The sequence below is a fragment of the Stegodyphus dumicola genome, chromosome 11 (assembly GCF_044657685.1).
Source record: "Stegodyphus dumicola isolate Sdum_Otavi_A_Nest chromosome 11, ASM4465768v1".
NCBI classification, from domain to species: domain Eukaryota; kingdom Metazoa; phylum Arthropoda; class Arachnida; order Araneae; family Eresidae; genus Stegodyphus; species Stegodyphus dumicola.
Window position 1 is genome coordinate 116,689,398 of NC_140778.1, and position 13,587 is coordinate 116,702,984.

At 31.2% G+C, this 13,587-nt stretch overlaps 1 protein-coding gene across 1 annotated transcript in view; it reads left to right on the forward strand.

Moving 5' to 3' along the window:
- LOC146994360 (zinc finger Y-chromosomal protein-like) overlaps window positions 1-13,587 on the forward strand; it is a 58,309-nt gene that overhangs the window by 21,186 nt on the left and 23,536 nt on the right. Inside the window, exons 3-4 of the mRNA XM_085826345.1 lie at window positions 3,508-3,775; window positions 8,640-8,746. Coding sequence (XP_085682471.1) covers window positions 3,508-3,775; window positions 8,640-8,746 — 375 coding nt within the window. The remainder of the gene's footprint in view (window positions 1-3,507; window positions 3,776-8,639; window positions 8,747-13,587) is intronic.

A 13,587-nucleotide genomic window follows, 5' to 3' on the forward strand; every position in this document is an offset into this window, starting at 1 on the left:
GTTAATCCGGACTCGTCGGGACTTCGGCGATTCCGGATTATAGATCATCAGTTTAAATCTCGTAAGATGGCATGCAGAAATTCTAAAATTAAAAATATGAAACTTTAATTTATGAAATAAAGAACAATTATGATCTAAAGGGTATCAAAATTTACAAAAAAAAAAAAAAAAAAAAAAAAAAGCTTAATATTTATTTGTTTACTTTATTAAAAATTTCTTTCAATGTAAGTTGTTTAAGTTGCTTCATTTTATGTGATAATACTTTCTCTTTAATTCTATAAACAGACATAATTTCTTGTTCAGTTACAAAGTTCCGCTGTTCAAGTCCCGCTAATTGCTGTGCCGAGAATACCGACTAACTTGTCAATCGAAATTTTTTCGTTTTCACTAACCTCTCTGTCACATTCTTCATGTCTTTATCCATTTTTTGCAGCAATTCCACTTTTTGTTTGTTAGACATCAAAACATACTTTCGTTTTGTAGATCCTTTGGAAGTTCCAGCATCGGAAATTCTATTTGACATAATCGAAAGTTCAGGTTTACTTTTATTAAATTGCTCTTACAGTCTGCAAAAAATAATAAGCCGTATCCAATTCGAAGATTAAGGAACAATGCAATCATCAACATTAACTGAAACTGAAATAGATAATTAGATAATTTTAGCTTACACCGTCTGTTATACATTAAACGAGCAGGCGAAAACGTATTCTGCACTTGCGCACACGCATATGCGCAGTAGTCAAGGTCTTACGCGCACGCATAAAACGCCTGTGCCAATGCGGCGCATGCGCAGAAAGATTTTAGCTTTGAGGTCCGGATTATGGGTGTCCGAATTAACGACTTTTGACTGTATTAGAATTTGAATTTTGTCAATTGGCCCAGTAGAATGGGAGATACGGAACTGTACCCTTTTTTTGTGCAGTATTCCTCCATTTATGAAACTTGCACGTGTACCTTTTACAAAAAAAATTTAAAAAAAAATGAAGATATTTGCATTTATAAAAAATTAAAATATTGTTCTGCATATGTTTTATGACAAAAACATATGATTAATAATGTAATTGTTAAAGATAGTTTTATAAGGTGCTTCAGTTTGCTAAAAGTTATTTTACACCACAGAAAAAAAAAAAAAAAAAAAAAAAAAAAATTCAGTCTGACTACATTTATCATATGTGCTACAGAGCACATATGATAAATGTAGACTTAGCAGCGAGGCCGTAAGTCTTAAATTCTAATTATAGCAGTCTGATGTTTTCTAATAAGGCAAATATCAACAAACTTTCTTCTCATCCTGTAAACTAGTTCCTATTTTTGGCATAACATAACTAAGCACTCCAGATCACAGCTATCCAGTCTTTCAATATATAAGTTGTCTTCCTAAAGGCTAAACTACACTACAAAGTTTTTTCATTTATATACACTGTGTATTCATGATGCATCTATTAAGTATTTTTATAAATCTAAAGATTTACTTGGTATGGTTTGGCAGATTTTTTTGGGGGGGAAAGAGGGAGGCTTACAGATGATTGATTAAAAAATTTTTGCATATAAGTTAACTTTATGTGCTGCAATGATCATCAGTGACCAATAAGAGAGTTCAGGCCATGTGTTTTCTGGTGGCCAGTATACATTTTGTTCTGTTGTATTTGAAATCAGTGACTAACAATGAACTTTTTGTTTTCCTCTGTCTGAGATTGATGACTGATGGTATAAAATTTAATAAATAATAACTTTTCATTATAAATTGAAGGCTTCAGTAATGTGAAAAAAAATATTTATATTACTTTTATTAACTAGAGTTTAAAATTATTTCAATGAGTTTTAAAATCTTAAAAGCAAAGATGTGGTTTTTCCCTTTTAGGTAATGTAATAAATAACTTGTGACTTTTCTAATCAGATTTTTGGCATGATTTCATCGAAATATTGCTGCATTATATACATCACATTTCTTACAGTATTTTCTAATCAGAAATCATCAGTATCAGACCTCTCCTTTTTTTTTTTTTTCCAAATTAGTCTTGTTGCATCAGGTGAAAACATCATGCTCTACTGCAGGGCCTAAATGAAAGGATCGTAAAAATACTTAATATTTAATGTGATGATGACAACTACTTCGTAGTGTGACGCCATTTTGTCTTTCAGAAGTTTCAGAGGAACATTGCAGTTTTTGTAAAAAGGGAGAAACTTGGCATTTGTATAGGTGTTTCAAAATTGAAATATTTATTCTTTTGATGTACATATGTGTGCATCCAAGGAATATTTATGTTTATAATGTACACGCATTAAATTTTATCGGTTAATATAATTTTGAGCATATTGTTATGTAGGTAGCATTTTGCATAAAAACATGACATTAGAATGTGCATTTTTAACTTTTTTTAAGAAAAATTAAATAATATTTGTAAAATTTTAATACCAAATTACACAAGATTGATCAACATTAAAAAGCTTTTAAATTATGGAAAGGATATATAGCTTATGGAATCAATATTTTGTCAGTTATTGTAGTGCTTTTTTTGCTTGAGTAACTTTATTTCTATTGAAAGTTTTTAGATGTCAATCATGATTTTCAGATGATTTTGTAATTTGTTCTGGAACTTAAAAAAATTTAGATATTTAGCTTTTTAGATATCTTATATGATCGTTTGTATTATGAGGCATTTTTTATGAAGTCTACGACATATATGATGTATTAACTATAATTAATTAAAAATATCTCTTAACTTTTTAAATATATATTATACATATGTATAATTAAAGGACTTTTCAGGAAAATTATTTATGCATGAGTAGTAATACTGTGTTTCACTTGGTTCCAAGAATCTCTGTGTTATAGTAAAAATGCTGGTAAACATCACTGTTGAGCATACAACTTTTTGATAAAGTTTTAGATTTGGGGAAGGCGAAAAAAAAAACTATTTTTTTTCTCATTTAACAAATGTTAGATTAAACAACAAATATACTAATTTAAACAAATAAAAGTGTTATTAATATTGTTATGTTTCTTTTTATTTATATGAAACAATATTTAATCAAAATGCTAACCAAATTGACAATTTACCAAGTGTTTTATTTGAAGGAAAATAGAGCTTTGTATTGGAAGCCTTTTATTTCAGTAAATTGGCTTCTTGAATATTCGTGTTGATTCATTTGAATAGTTTTGATTTGTATAAGTTTTTCATCTTTATTAAAAATATGAATGCTTTCAATCTTCAAGTAAGAAAGATAATTTTTCTACATTTTTGGGGGAGAAAGGGGATATGTGCCTATGACTTTTATTATTAATTTAGATTTAAATTTTGCCAAGCAGTGTGTATATAAGGAGGTTAATTTTGTGTGTTCTTCGTAGTTTTAATTACACTATGAATTTATTTTATCATTCTTGTTTACTTGTGTTTTATATATTAAGTTATGTAAATGATTTTATTTACTTTATTTCTGTGAGATTAATTTAAAGGTAGTGTAGCAGCAAGTTCATTTTTATTAACTACTTTTTTTCTGTTTTAGAATTTCTTCTGTATCAGCAGAAACGTCTCATGCAAACTGAACAACGCAGAATTTGCTTTTCAAATGTAAAAAATTATGCAGAAGTTTCTTCATTCCTTCGATATGTTTGTGAATTTTGTAACAAAAGCTTTTATCAGAAGATCAATCTACAACAACACCTAAGAGTACATACTGGTGAAAAGCCATTTAAATGTGAAATTTGTTCAAAATGCTTCAAACGTAATGAGTCGTTGAAGTATCATATAGTCTCTCGTCACAAAAAGCTTTTGTGATAAAAACATATCAATAAAGTTGCCTGCAGTTTGCATTTAGTCATATTCCATAAAATTGTAATTAAAATTAGGTGCATGTACTTAAAAAAATTTACATTTCTATTTTATAATTCTAAGTTTTATAGGCTTTGCATAATATCAGAGCTGCTAACCTGCTCAGTAAAACAGGAAGATTGATTTTTGATCAATTCTTCTGGCCTCTCAATAAGCCACTAAATCTGCCGTTTTTTTTAATTTATCTGATTTTAGGCCATTTTTTAAAATGTGGCTTTTGAACAGCTGTTGATCATGAGGTGTAAAAGAAAAAGTAAATTCTGCAAAGAAATTTTATTAGCAAAATTATAAAAATGCTCTGTTACCATCTTTTAATGAAACAAATAATTCTAACTCCAGTTCCCACTTTTTGTGATTTTCAGTATAATTTTACTGATTAAAAGTCTTTGTGTAAGGACTTAAATAATATTAAATAGGTAAATATTCATATTTAATCTTGCTTTAATTCTCTAAATAGTATACATTATTTATACATGTGATTAAAAGATTATGGTATATTAATTACTTAGTTTATATCAGGTTTAAGGACTGTTAATTCCTTTGTATACTTAAGATTGTATTAGTATAAAACTAAGAGAATTACTAAATATTATAAATTCAGCCAGAAAGCCTAATTGAAAATTAATATTTAGAATAATGTATTAAACATTAAATTAATGTATTTTGTATCAAAATCATGCATAATAAAATAAAAACTTTATACAGTAAGTTTTATTTTTTCAAGTATTTAGATTAAAATTTTTTCTTAGTGTAAAATGTTAAGAAAATTATGAAATGTAATGAAATTATCCCTTCAGAAGAGGAATAATTAAATTAATCTAAATTTTTATTAAATTTCAAATTAGTATGTTTTACATAAATATGTAATAATAAATTTTTAATGATTTTTTTTGGGTCTATTTTAAATCAAATTTATCAGTTTGAAATTCTGTTGAAATTAGTTTAGAGTGCAGAGTGAAAAACTTCCTGTTTTTTCAAATTATAAACTTAGCAGCAGTACATAGCAAGATTCACGTTAGGTCAAATTGCAAAAATCATTAAGTACGTTGTCGAGAAAAATTAAAAGAACAACCATAGAAACTTGAGTAACCTTTAGTTTGTAACATATCTGAAATCACTCTCCAAATAATGAGTCATCAGTAAATAGAACTCGATTCCAGTCTGTGGTTTTCCAAGCACGATAATCTTGGCTGTACTACAAGCAGATTCATTTTGTAGCCCAGTCCAGCAGGACATAAATCATGTGTTTGTTTCCATATAGCCTTTTATGTGCAGCTTGCCACTCGCATTGTAATTTGGATGAGATCCTGTAGCTGCCCAAAACTCCCTTGCAATCTGGGTTGATGTCAGTTGTCTATTTCTTTTAGCAATTGTTACCAAAGAATGGTCGTGATAGTCTGATGTGGCACTTTTTCGACTTTGATCTGTTGTCTTCATACATCACCAGTATCTTTAAGACTTAGATATTTGACAGGACACTTTTAGCTATTTTTAAATTCTTATAAACCTATATGAGTAGTTGTCATCTTCCATTCTTTCTGTTGTATGCCATTCATCACAATTCATCAAATGTTATCCACCTTCTAGATGTTAAATTTTTTCCAACTTCTCTTAGTATTCTTGAAATTAGAATTTGAAGCCTCCCTTTCATTCTTTTCTACATGTGCAAAAGTTTGTGTATTTCTGCGTAGCAAAGGTGAACTCCATTGGACTCTGACAACATTGATCTTGAGCTGTCACCCATCTACATTTTGCGGATTTCATTTAATAGAAAAACAGAAGGCACCTTTTTGTGGTAGTTCATTTAATTTTTCCAGCCAGTGTGCTATATTTAGGTCATTGATTAATTATGAAATTTTTAACAGATGGCTCACATTTTTAATGCAAAATTAAAAATTTTATTGAACTATTTTACTTTTTACAACTATAGAATACAAATAACTGCATGAACGAGAAAATATTTTTAATGAAATACTTTAAAATAAAATAGAAGTAAACACGAAATATACAGAAATTACGTAAAATAATTTAACTTTGTGGCTCAATTATATCAGAAGCTGCCACCTGTATTTTTTTGTTCTTTTACATCGTTTGATCTTGGAAGAAATTCTAAGCAATAATTCTTCAGAAAATTTTTACTTCATATTTAAGATTAAATTTTCTTAGAGATTTAAAAATATTGTCATTAAATCTTTGAAATTAAAATAATCTACCAACATTTTTTAATAGAAAATAGCCACAAAGAAAAATAGTCATTACATCATTTAGTTTAGTCAAAACATCATTTAGTTTTTAATAGAAAACTAAATGATGGACTTTAATTCCTTCATCTTGATGTTAGCCAATTTGATAAAGCAATGAATTTATGGAAAAAAATTCCTTTTGTAGCAATTGCTAAAACGTTAAGTTATGTACAATGCATTTGACCAAATTTAAATCCAACTGCACCCTAACTTTTAGGAAAAAAAGTGTTATTGAAAGTATGATTATGATAATCAAGGCTTGTTTTTCCTGGAATAAATGAATAAGCAAGTAAAAGGAACAAACAGTTAAAAAATCAGTCACAAGTTTAACAAAGGACTCATGCTAGTCCCTTAGAGCCCTGCGGTTCAGTTATTAGCTAGCAAATAAGTTGTTTTTTGTCTCATTTGCTGTTACATAGATACAAAATGTATCTTTTCATTGGATCTATATCCTGCAGGTAGCTTTATCGAAGTAAATGACCTTTGTGTATGGTTTTCATGACACTTAACCTCATCATTTAGTTTACAAGCAGCATATTTGTAGCATGCTTGATTATCAAGATCTTTTCTTTGTTAACCTTTTAATGTTAATAGTTGATCATGAATTGTCTTGGATGAAAATATGAATTTTCATTATGAATAAACTTGTAAAAAGTTACCTTCATGTAAATTGAAGTGAATATATATCTTTCTGTAGAATACATTCGATACCTTCTGTAGAATATGTTATATATGCATAGTATCTTGTTCCATTTTAGTCCATTTTTTTAAAAAAAGATTGAATAATTATGCAAGTTAAAGCAGAATAAAAATAAATATTTTCTTATTTTAGAAATAAGCTGTATTGTATGTTTTTTCTTTCTGTATGATATATAGTTACTTGAAATGCTAAAAACTACTAAAATAACATCCTGTGAATTTTCTAGAAATAAATTGAGTGAATGACTTGCATGATGTTGCATAATAGAATACAAATACCTTTAAAGCAGGGATTCCCATCTTTTTTTTCTTGTATTGACCCCCCCCCAAAGGGAGGTTTCTTTGTTGATACCCGTACATTTTTTTCTAGGAATATGCAGCATACAATGTGATAATACAAATAATTGTACATAAATAACTTAAAAGTAACAAGCTAAGAACATGAACAAAAGTTTTTTTTGGGGGGGGGGAAAGCTTTGTTAGATTTATGTTTTTTATTTTTTGTATTATCATTTTTTAATTTTAAAAACAAGTTAGTTTTCAGAAACAAAATCACATATTCAAATTGTTCAAAATTTCAGTTTTAATTAATGTGATGGGTGCACTCAATATATTGATGCAATTTTTTTCAAATATTTGGCATGATTTTGCTTAACTTAATTCTTTAATACATTATTCAGAAATATTCAAATTGTTTCTTGTTTTTAAATTATTAGCTTATCTAAACCCTGTTTCTACTTGGTAAGAAGAGGAAAATTCAGTAGCAACTGTTATTTTGGGTTACTTTTCTTGGATGACTTTTAAATTCCAAAACTTACCATGTTTTGAATTAGACTTGCACTTTAACATCATTTTTCAGTTCAATTAACTCTTCTTGCTTAATATCAAAATCATATATTGCAGTTCATCAGCTCTGCTATCAAGCCATGTTGGTACATTAAAATTTTCAATGTCTTGGAAGTGAGCATTAAAACCTTTTAAATTCTGTAATTTGCTTCTGTATAACAATAGATCATCTCGAGAAGTAAGTCCTTTTCAATAACTGACAATCGTATTCTTCATATTTTTTGGTTATGTTTTCTTGTATTCCTCCTTTTACTTTTTTCATCCACTTACTGCACAAAAATCTTGATTTTTAAAAATATTTTAATTAATTTTAGCATATTTTTCCCTTGGCTTTACTTCATAGGAATTCTTCCTTACATGATACAGCTATATATGAGTATCAGTTTCATTAATATATACACCGATTGGGGGGGGGAGGAAATCCCAACTCTAAGAAGAATTCTGCTAGATGAGTGAAATTTAATAGTCGTCTTTATACAACTGAAAGATGATGTCTATTCAGATTTTGAGCTAGGTGTATAAGTGTGGTGCTAGTTGTGTCACTATGAACAAAATCAGGTTTGCTTTAAATATTTGCTGTAAAAGTTCATGTGAATTATTTATCATTGTGATTTGATGTAGTGAGGTGATATTAGCCAAGAATGTGTTTAAGACAAAATCTTGGTGAGTTTGTATGAGGTCGTGTAATAGACCTATGAGAAGATGGATTTTTTTTATATTTCGTGATACTGCAGAAAGCTGTGGCAGGAATATATCCGCTGTGTAGGATTGTTGGCAGCAGTGGTCAAGGGAAGGTACTGGCTCAAGAAGATCGGATTCCATACAGCCACGCAGCACCACTGAGAGGAAAGACCGCCATGTTTAGCATATGGTTTTGGCACATTGTACTGCATCTCCAGTGGAAATTCAGGCTGTAGTTGGCATAACTGTTACAGATTGGTTACTTGAAGGACAGCTCTGAACTAGACAGACTGTAGCATGCATTCCACTGACTCCAAACCATTGCCATTAATTCCAGTGATGTCAAACTAGAGCTTGTTGGAGGACGGAGTGGAGATTTGTTTTGTTTTCTGATGAAAGCTGGTTCTGCCTTGGTTCCATTGATGGCCGTGCTTTTGTTAGGAGGTCAGGTGAGCACCTGCAACCGACTTGTCTGCAGCCTAGATGCACTGGACCTACACCTGGAGTTATGGTCTGGGACACACTTTCGTATGACAGCTGGAGCACATTTGTGGTTATCTCACACACCGTGACTGCACATTTGTTTTTCAGTCTGGTGATTCAACTTATTCTGCAACTATTCATGAACAGCATGCAAGGGGGTGTTTTCCAACAGGATGATGTTCACCATCTTACCCGCTGTTGAACTCAATATGCTGTACAGAGTGTCAGCGTTTTGTCTTGTCCTGCCAGATAACCCGATCTTTCTCCAATTGAGTAAGCATGGAACATCACTGGACGACAAATCCAGCATCATCCACAACCAATATTAACCGTTCCTGTGTTGACCAACCAACCCCCAAACTGACATCCATCACCTGTACAACACTGTGCATGCATGTTTACATGCTCGCATTAAAAATCATTACACCATTTATTAATGTACCAGCATTTCATGGCTCTTCTTGTGCTTGCATTAACCTGTAATACAGTCAAAAGTCGTTAATTCGGACACCCATAATTCGGAATGATCTATAATCCGGACCTCAAAACTAAAAACTTTCTGCGCATGCGCCGCGTAGACACATGCGCATAGGCGTTTGCGCGTGCGCGTAAGACCTTTTACGACTGCGCATATGAGTGTGCGCAAGTGCAGAATACGTTTTCGCGTGCGCGTTTTATGTATAATGGACGTATAAGCTAAAATTATCTAATTATCTATTTCAGTTAATGTTGATGATTGCGTTGTTCATTAATTTTCGAATTGGATCCGGCTTATTATTTTTTGCAGACTGTAAGAGTAGTTTTATAAAAGTAAGCTTAAACTTTCGATTATATCAAATAGAATTTCCGATATATATTTGTTAATATGTAAAGGATCTAAAGCGAAAGTACGTTTTGAAATCCGAAATCTGTTTATCAATTTCACGCTGCTCGGCGGGGGGAACGCCGCGACGTAATGAATTGGAAGTTGATCTGTCAACACTATCCTTATCTTCAGCGCAGATGTTTTTATTTTATTTGGCGTATAATTTCTTTACCAAGTGTAGTATTTCATCTCGATATGCTCCGTCTTTGATATGATTTAAAACAAGTTCCTCGTCGTTATAGTTCGCTTCCGATAGCGAAGAAAAGTGACAGAGGTTATTGAAAACGAAAAAATTTCGATTGACAAATTAGTCGGTGTTCTCGACACAGCAATTATAGGACTTGAACAGCGGAACTTTGTAACTGAACAAGAAATTATGTCTGTTTAATAGAATTAAAGAGAAAGTATTATCACATGAAACGAAGCAAAACTTAAACAACTTACATTGAAAGAAATGTTTAATAAAGTAAACAAATAAATATTAAGCTTTTTCTTTTTGAAAATTTTGATACCCTTTAGATCATAATTGTTCTTTATTTCATAAATTACGGTTTCATATTTTTAATTTTAGAATTTCTGCATGCCATCTTACGAGATTTAAACTGATGATCTATAATCCGGAAAAATCGATAATCCGGAATCGCCGAAGTCCCGACGAGTCCGGATTAACGACTTTGACTGTATTGAATCAATTAAATATGTTACCTAGACAAATGTATTGCCAAAATTTTATTACTCTACATTAGTTTTTTTTCTTGGTGTCTATTTTTTTTTTTTTTTCATTAATGTATAAGTACTTATATGTTGTAATCGATGGGATTTTGATTATGCTAATCTATAACTTGTGCATATTCAGCTATCAACTACTTGATCATCATTGATCCCCTTTAAAATTTCAGTGCCCTCAGGGGATCATTATTAACCCTATTGGGAACCCTTGCTTTAAAGCATTTAGACCAGTGTTTCTCAGTCTGTAGTTTGTGGTACTTAAAGCATGCTGTTGTGGTCCATCTATAGGTGTGCATTTGAAAGTTTGGAAATTACGTAAAGACTTAACATTTTATAAATAAAATTTTAATCAAGTGAAAACAAAATGGCGAAATCAATTTGTTAATATGTCGATTTCAGACTTAAGTTTATTGCCATTCATCTGAACAACTGCATAAAAATCAACAGGCTCATCTGTGTTGTTAATCAAGTGCCAACATTTATATAATTTTTAGTTTTAATATAAAGACTATCCGAATTCTCAGTAGCCTTACATTATTAAAAATTAACATAAATTTTCTTCTACAAACTTCTTTCTTAAATACAAATAAAAAATAAATTTTAATAATTTGTGTTTTAAAAGTATATTGATAGTAAATGATGCTAAAAAAATTTCTTCTGAAGGAAAAGATATTAGAGTGGTCTGTAAAACATTCTAATTTATTGAAGTGTTTATAAGGTATTTCTCCGTTTTCCTAGCATGGTGTAGTGGTTCTGCGCTCTGGGCCGGTAATGTAGCTTTTCATGAGCCATGCTGCTTAGAGGGTTAAATAAATTTTTGTTTAATTAAGACACAATAACACGCCGAATAAATACTAATTCAGAAGTCAAACAACAAAAATCAGCGTTATATTTAAAAAATTTTCACAGGACTAGTTTCGATGGTTTTACCGAACCATCATCTTCAGCTGCAAAACCGCAAATGAACAAGATAGGAAATAATGTTTAGATAAGATAAGAAAGCCTGGACAAGAATAAGCAAGTGGCGCCATCTGTTGGCGAAACCAGAACTAAAACATAATTTCTCTAAAAGCCGAAGGCAAATTTGGATTGGAATTAGGATCGTTAACTAGAACAGAAAGATTTTTATGAATGTGAAATGCCTCTAGAAAATCCAGTTCTCCAATGGAAGATGTTTTTTGAATAATTTTGGCAGCAGAAAAATTGAAAGTGTGATTTTCGAACCAACAATGCTGAGCAACAGAAGACTTCTGTGTTTCCTTTTTTCTAACATATGCTTCATGTTCTTTGACGCGAAATTTTAAGGCTCTCTTAGTTTGGGCAATGTAAATTAAACCACACTGGCAAGGAATCCTATAAATACCCCAGGAATTCATATCCGGAATGGGGTCCTTGAGTATAGAAGTTGGAATTTTATTGATGGGAGAGTAAACAACCCGAAAGTTAAATTTCTGCAAAATATGTGCAACTTTATAGCTAATTGATGGAAAGAAGGGAATGACAACAGAATTTTTATAATCTCCTAAAATAAGAGTGTGGCTTTTAGTGTGTTGAGATGAGAATTTTTTAACTGCTTGATTAATAATGTTGGGTGAAAAGTCCCTGTCAATAGCTATTGCTTTTAAATAATTTAGTTCTTCATCAAGGGCTAGTTTGGAGGAGCAAACTTGAAGAGCATGGAAAACATAGGAATAAAATGAAGCTAACTTTTGTTTATTTGGATGACATGATTTAAAGTGTGGTGGAAGGCAAACCGATGAAGGTTTACGGTAAACTGTAGTACTGAAGTTGGATGTGTTACGTGTGACCAGAATGTCGAGAAACGGAAGAGAATTGCGAGTCTCAAGTTCAAAAGTGAACTGAATAGCAGGATCAATAGAATTCATTGTTGAAAGAACTCTATTTAAATCATCTTTATTACCTTCAAACAGGGTAAAAGTATCGTCTACGTAGCGAAACCATGCCGGGAAGTTTAAAGTTTCAAACAATTTTGATTCATAATAATGCATGTAGATATCAGCCAGGATGGGACTGAGGGGGCTTCCCATGGCTAATCCCTCAGTTTGCTTGTAATATTTATTTTGGAAAACAAAATGTGTTTGTTTCAAACAAACTTAAAACTTAAACAAACTTAAAACATTCACTTATCCCATCTGTTGCGAATTGTGCCAGATTATATGCTCTTCCCAAAATTCATAAAAGTGGTATTCCTTTCCGCCCTATTGTATCAAATTTTGGTACTGCCTCGTATCCATTAGCTAAATATTTAGTTTGTAGATTTTCCACTCTATTAGACAATAACATTTACACCATAAAAAATTCAATAGAGTTTGTAAAAAAGGTTAAAAACATTTCTCCTCGTAATTTACTCATGGTTTCTTTTGATGTAAAATCATTATTCACCAATGTCCCAGTGGAGGGTGCATTAAGATGTCTAGAAACCAGACTTCGCGAATTTCATTTCTCTTGCATCGAAATTGATGAGCTAATTTCTCTCACTCAACTCTGTTTGAAACAAACACATTTTGTTTTCCAAAATAAATATTACAAGCAAACTGAGGGATTAGCCATGGGAAGCCCCCTCAGTCCCATCCTGGCTGATATCTACATGCATTATTATGAATCAAAATTGTTTGAAACTTTAAAATTCCCGGCATGCTTCCGCTACGTAGACGATACTTTTACCCTGTTTGAAGGTAATAAAGATGACTTGAATAAAGTTCTTTCAACAATGAATTCTATTGATCCTGCTATTCAGTTCACTTTTGAACTTGAGACTTGCAATTCTCTTCCGTTTCTCGACATTCTGGTTACACGTAACATATCCAACTTCAGTACTACAGTTTACCGTAAACCTTCATCGGTTTGCCTTCCACCACACTTTAAATCATGTCATCCAAATAAACAAAAGTTAGCTTCATTTTATTCCTATGTTTTCCGTGCTCTTCAAGTTTGCTCCTCCAAACTAGCCCTTGATGAAGAACTAAATTATTTAAAAGCAATAGCTATTGACAGGGACTTTTCACCCAACATTATTAATGAAGCAGTTAAAAAATTCTCATCTCAACACACTAAAAGCCACACTCTTATTTTGGGAGATTATAAAAATTCTGTTGTCATTCCCTTCTTTCCATCAATTAGCTATAAAGTTGCACATATTTTGCAGAAATTTAACTTTCGGGTTGTTTACTCTCCCATCAATAAAATT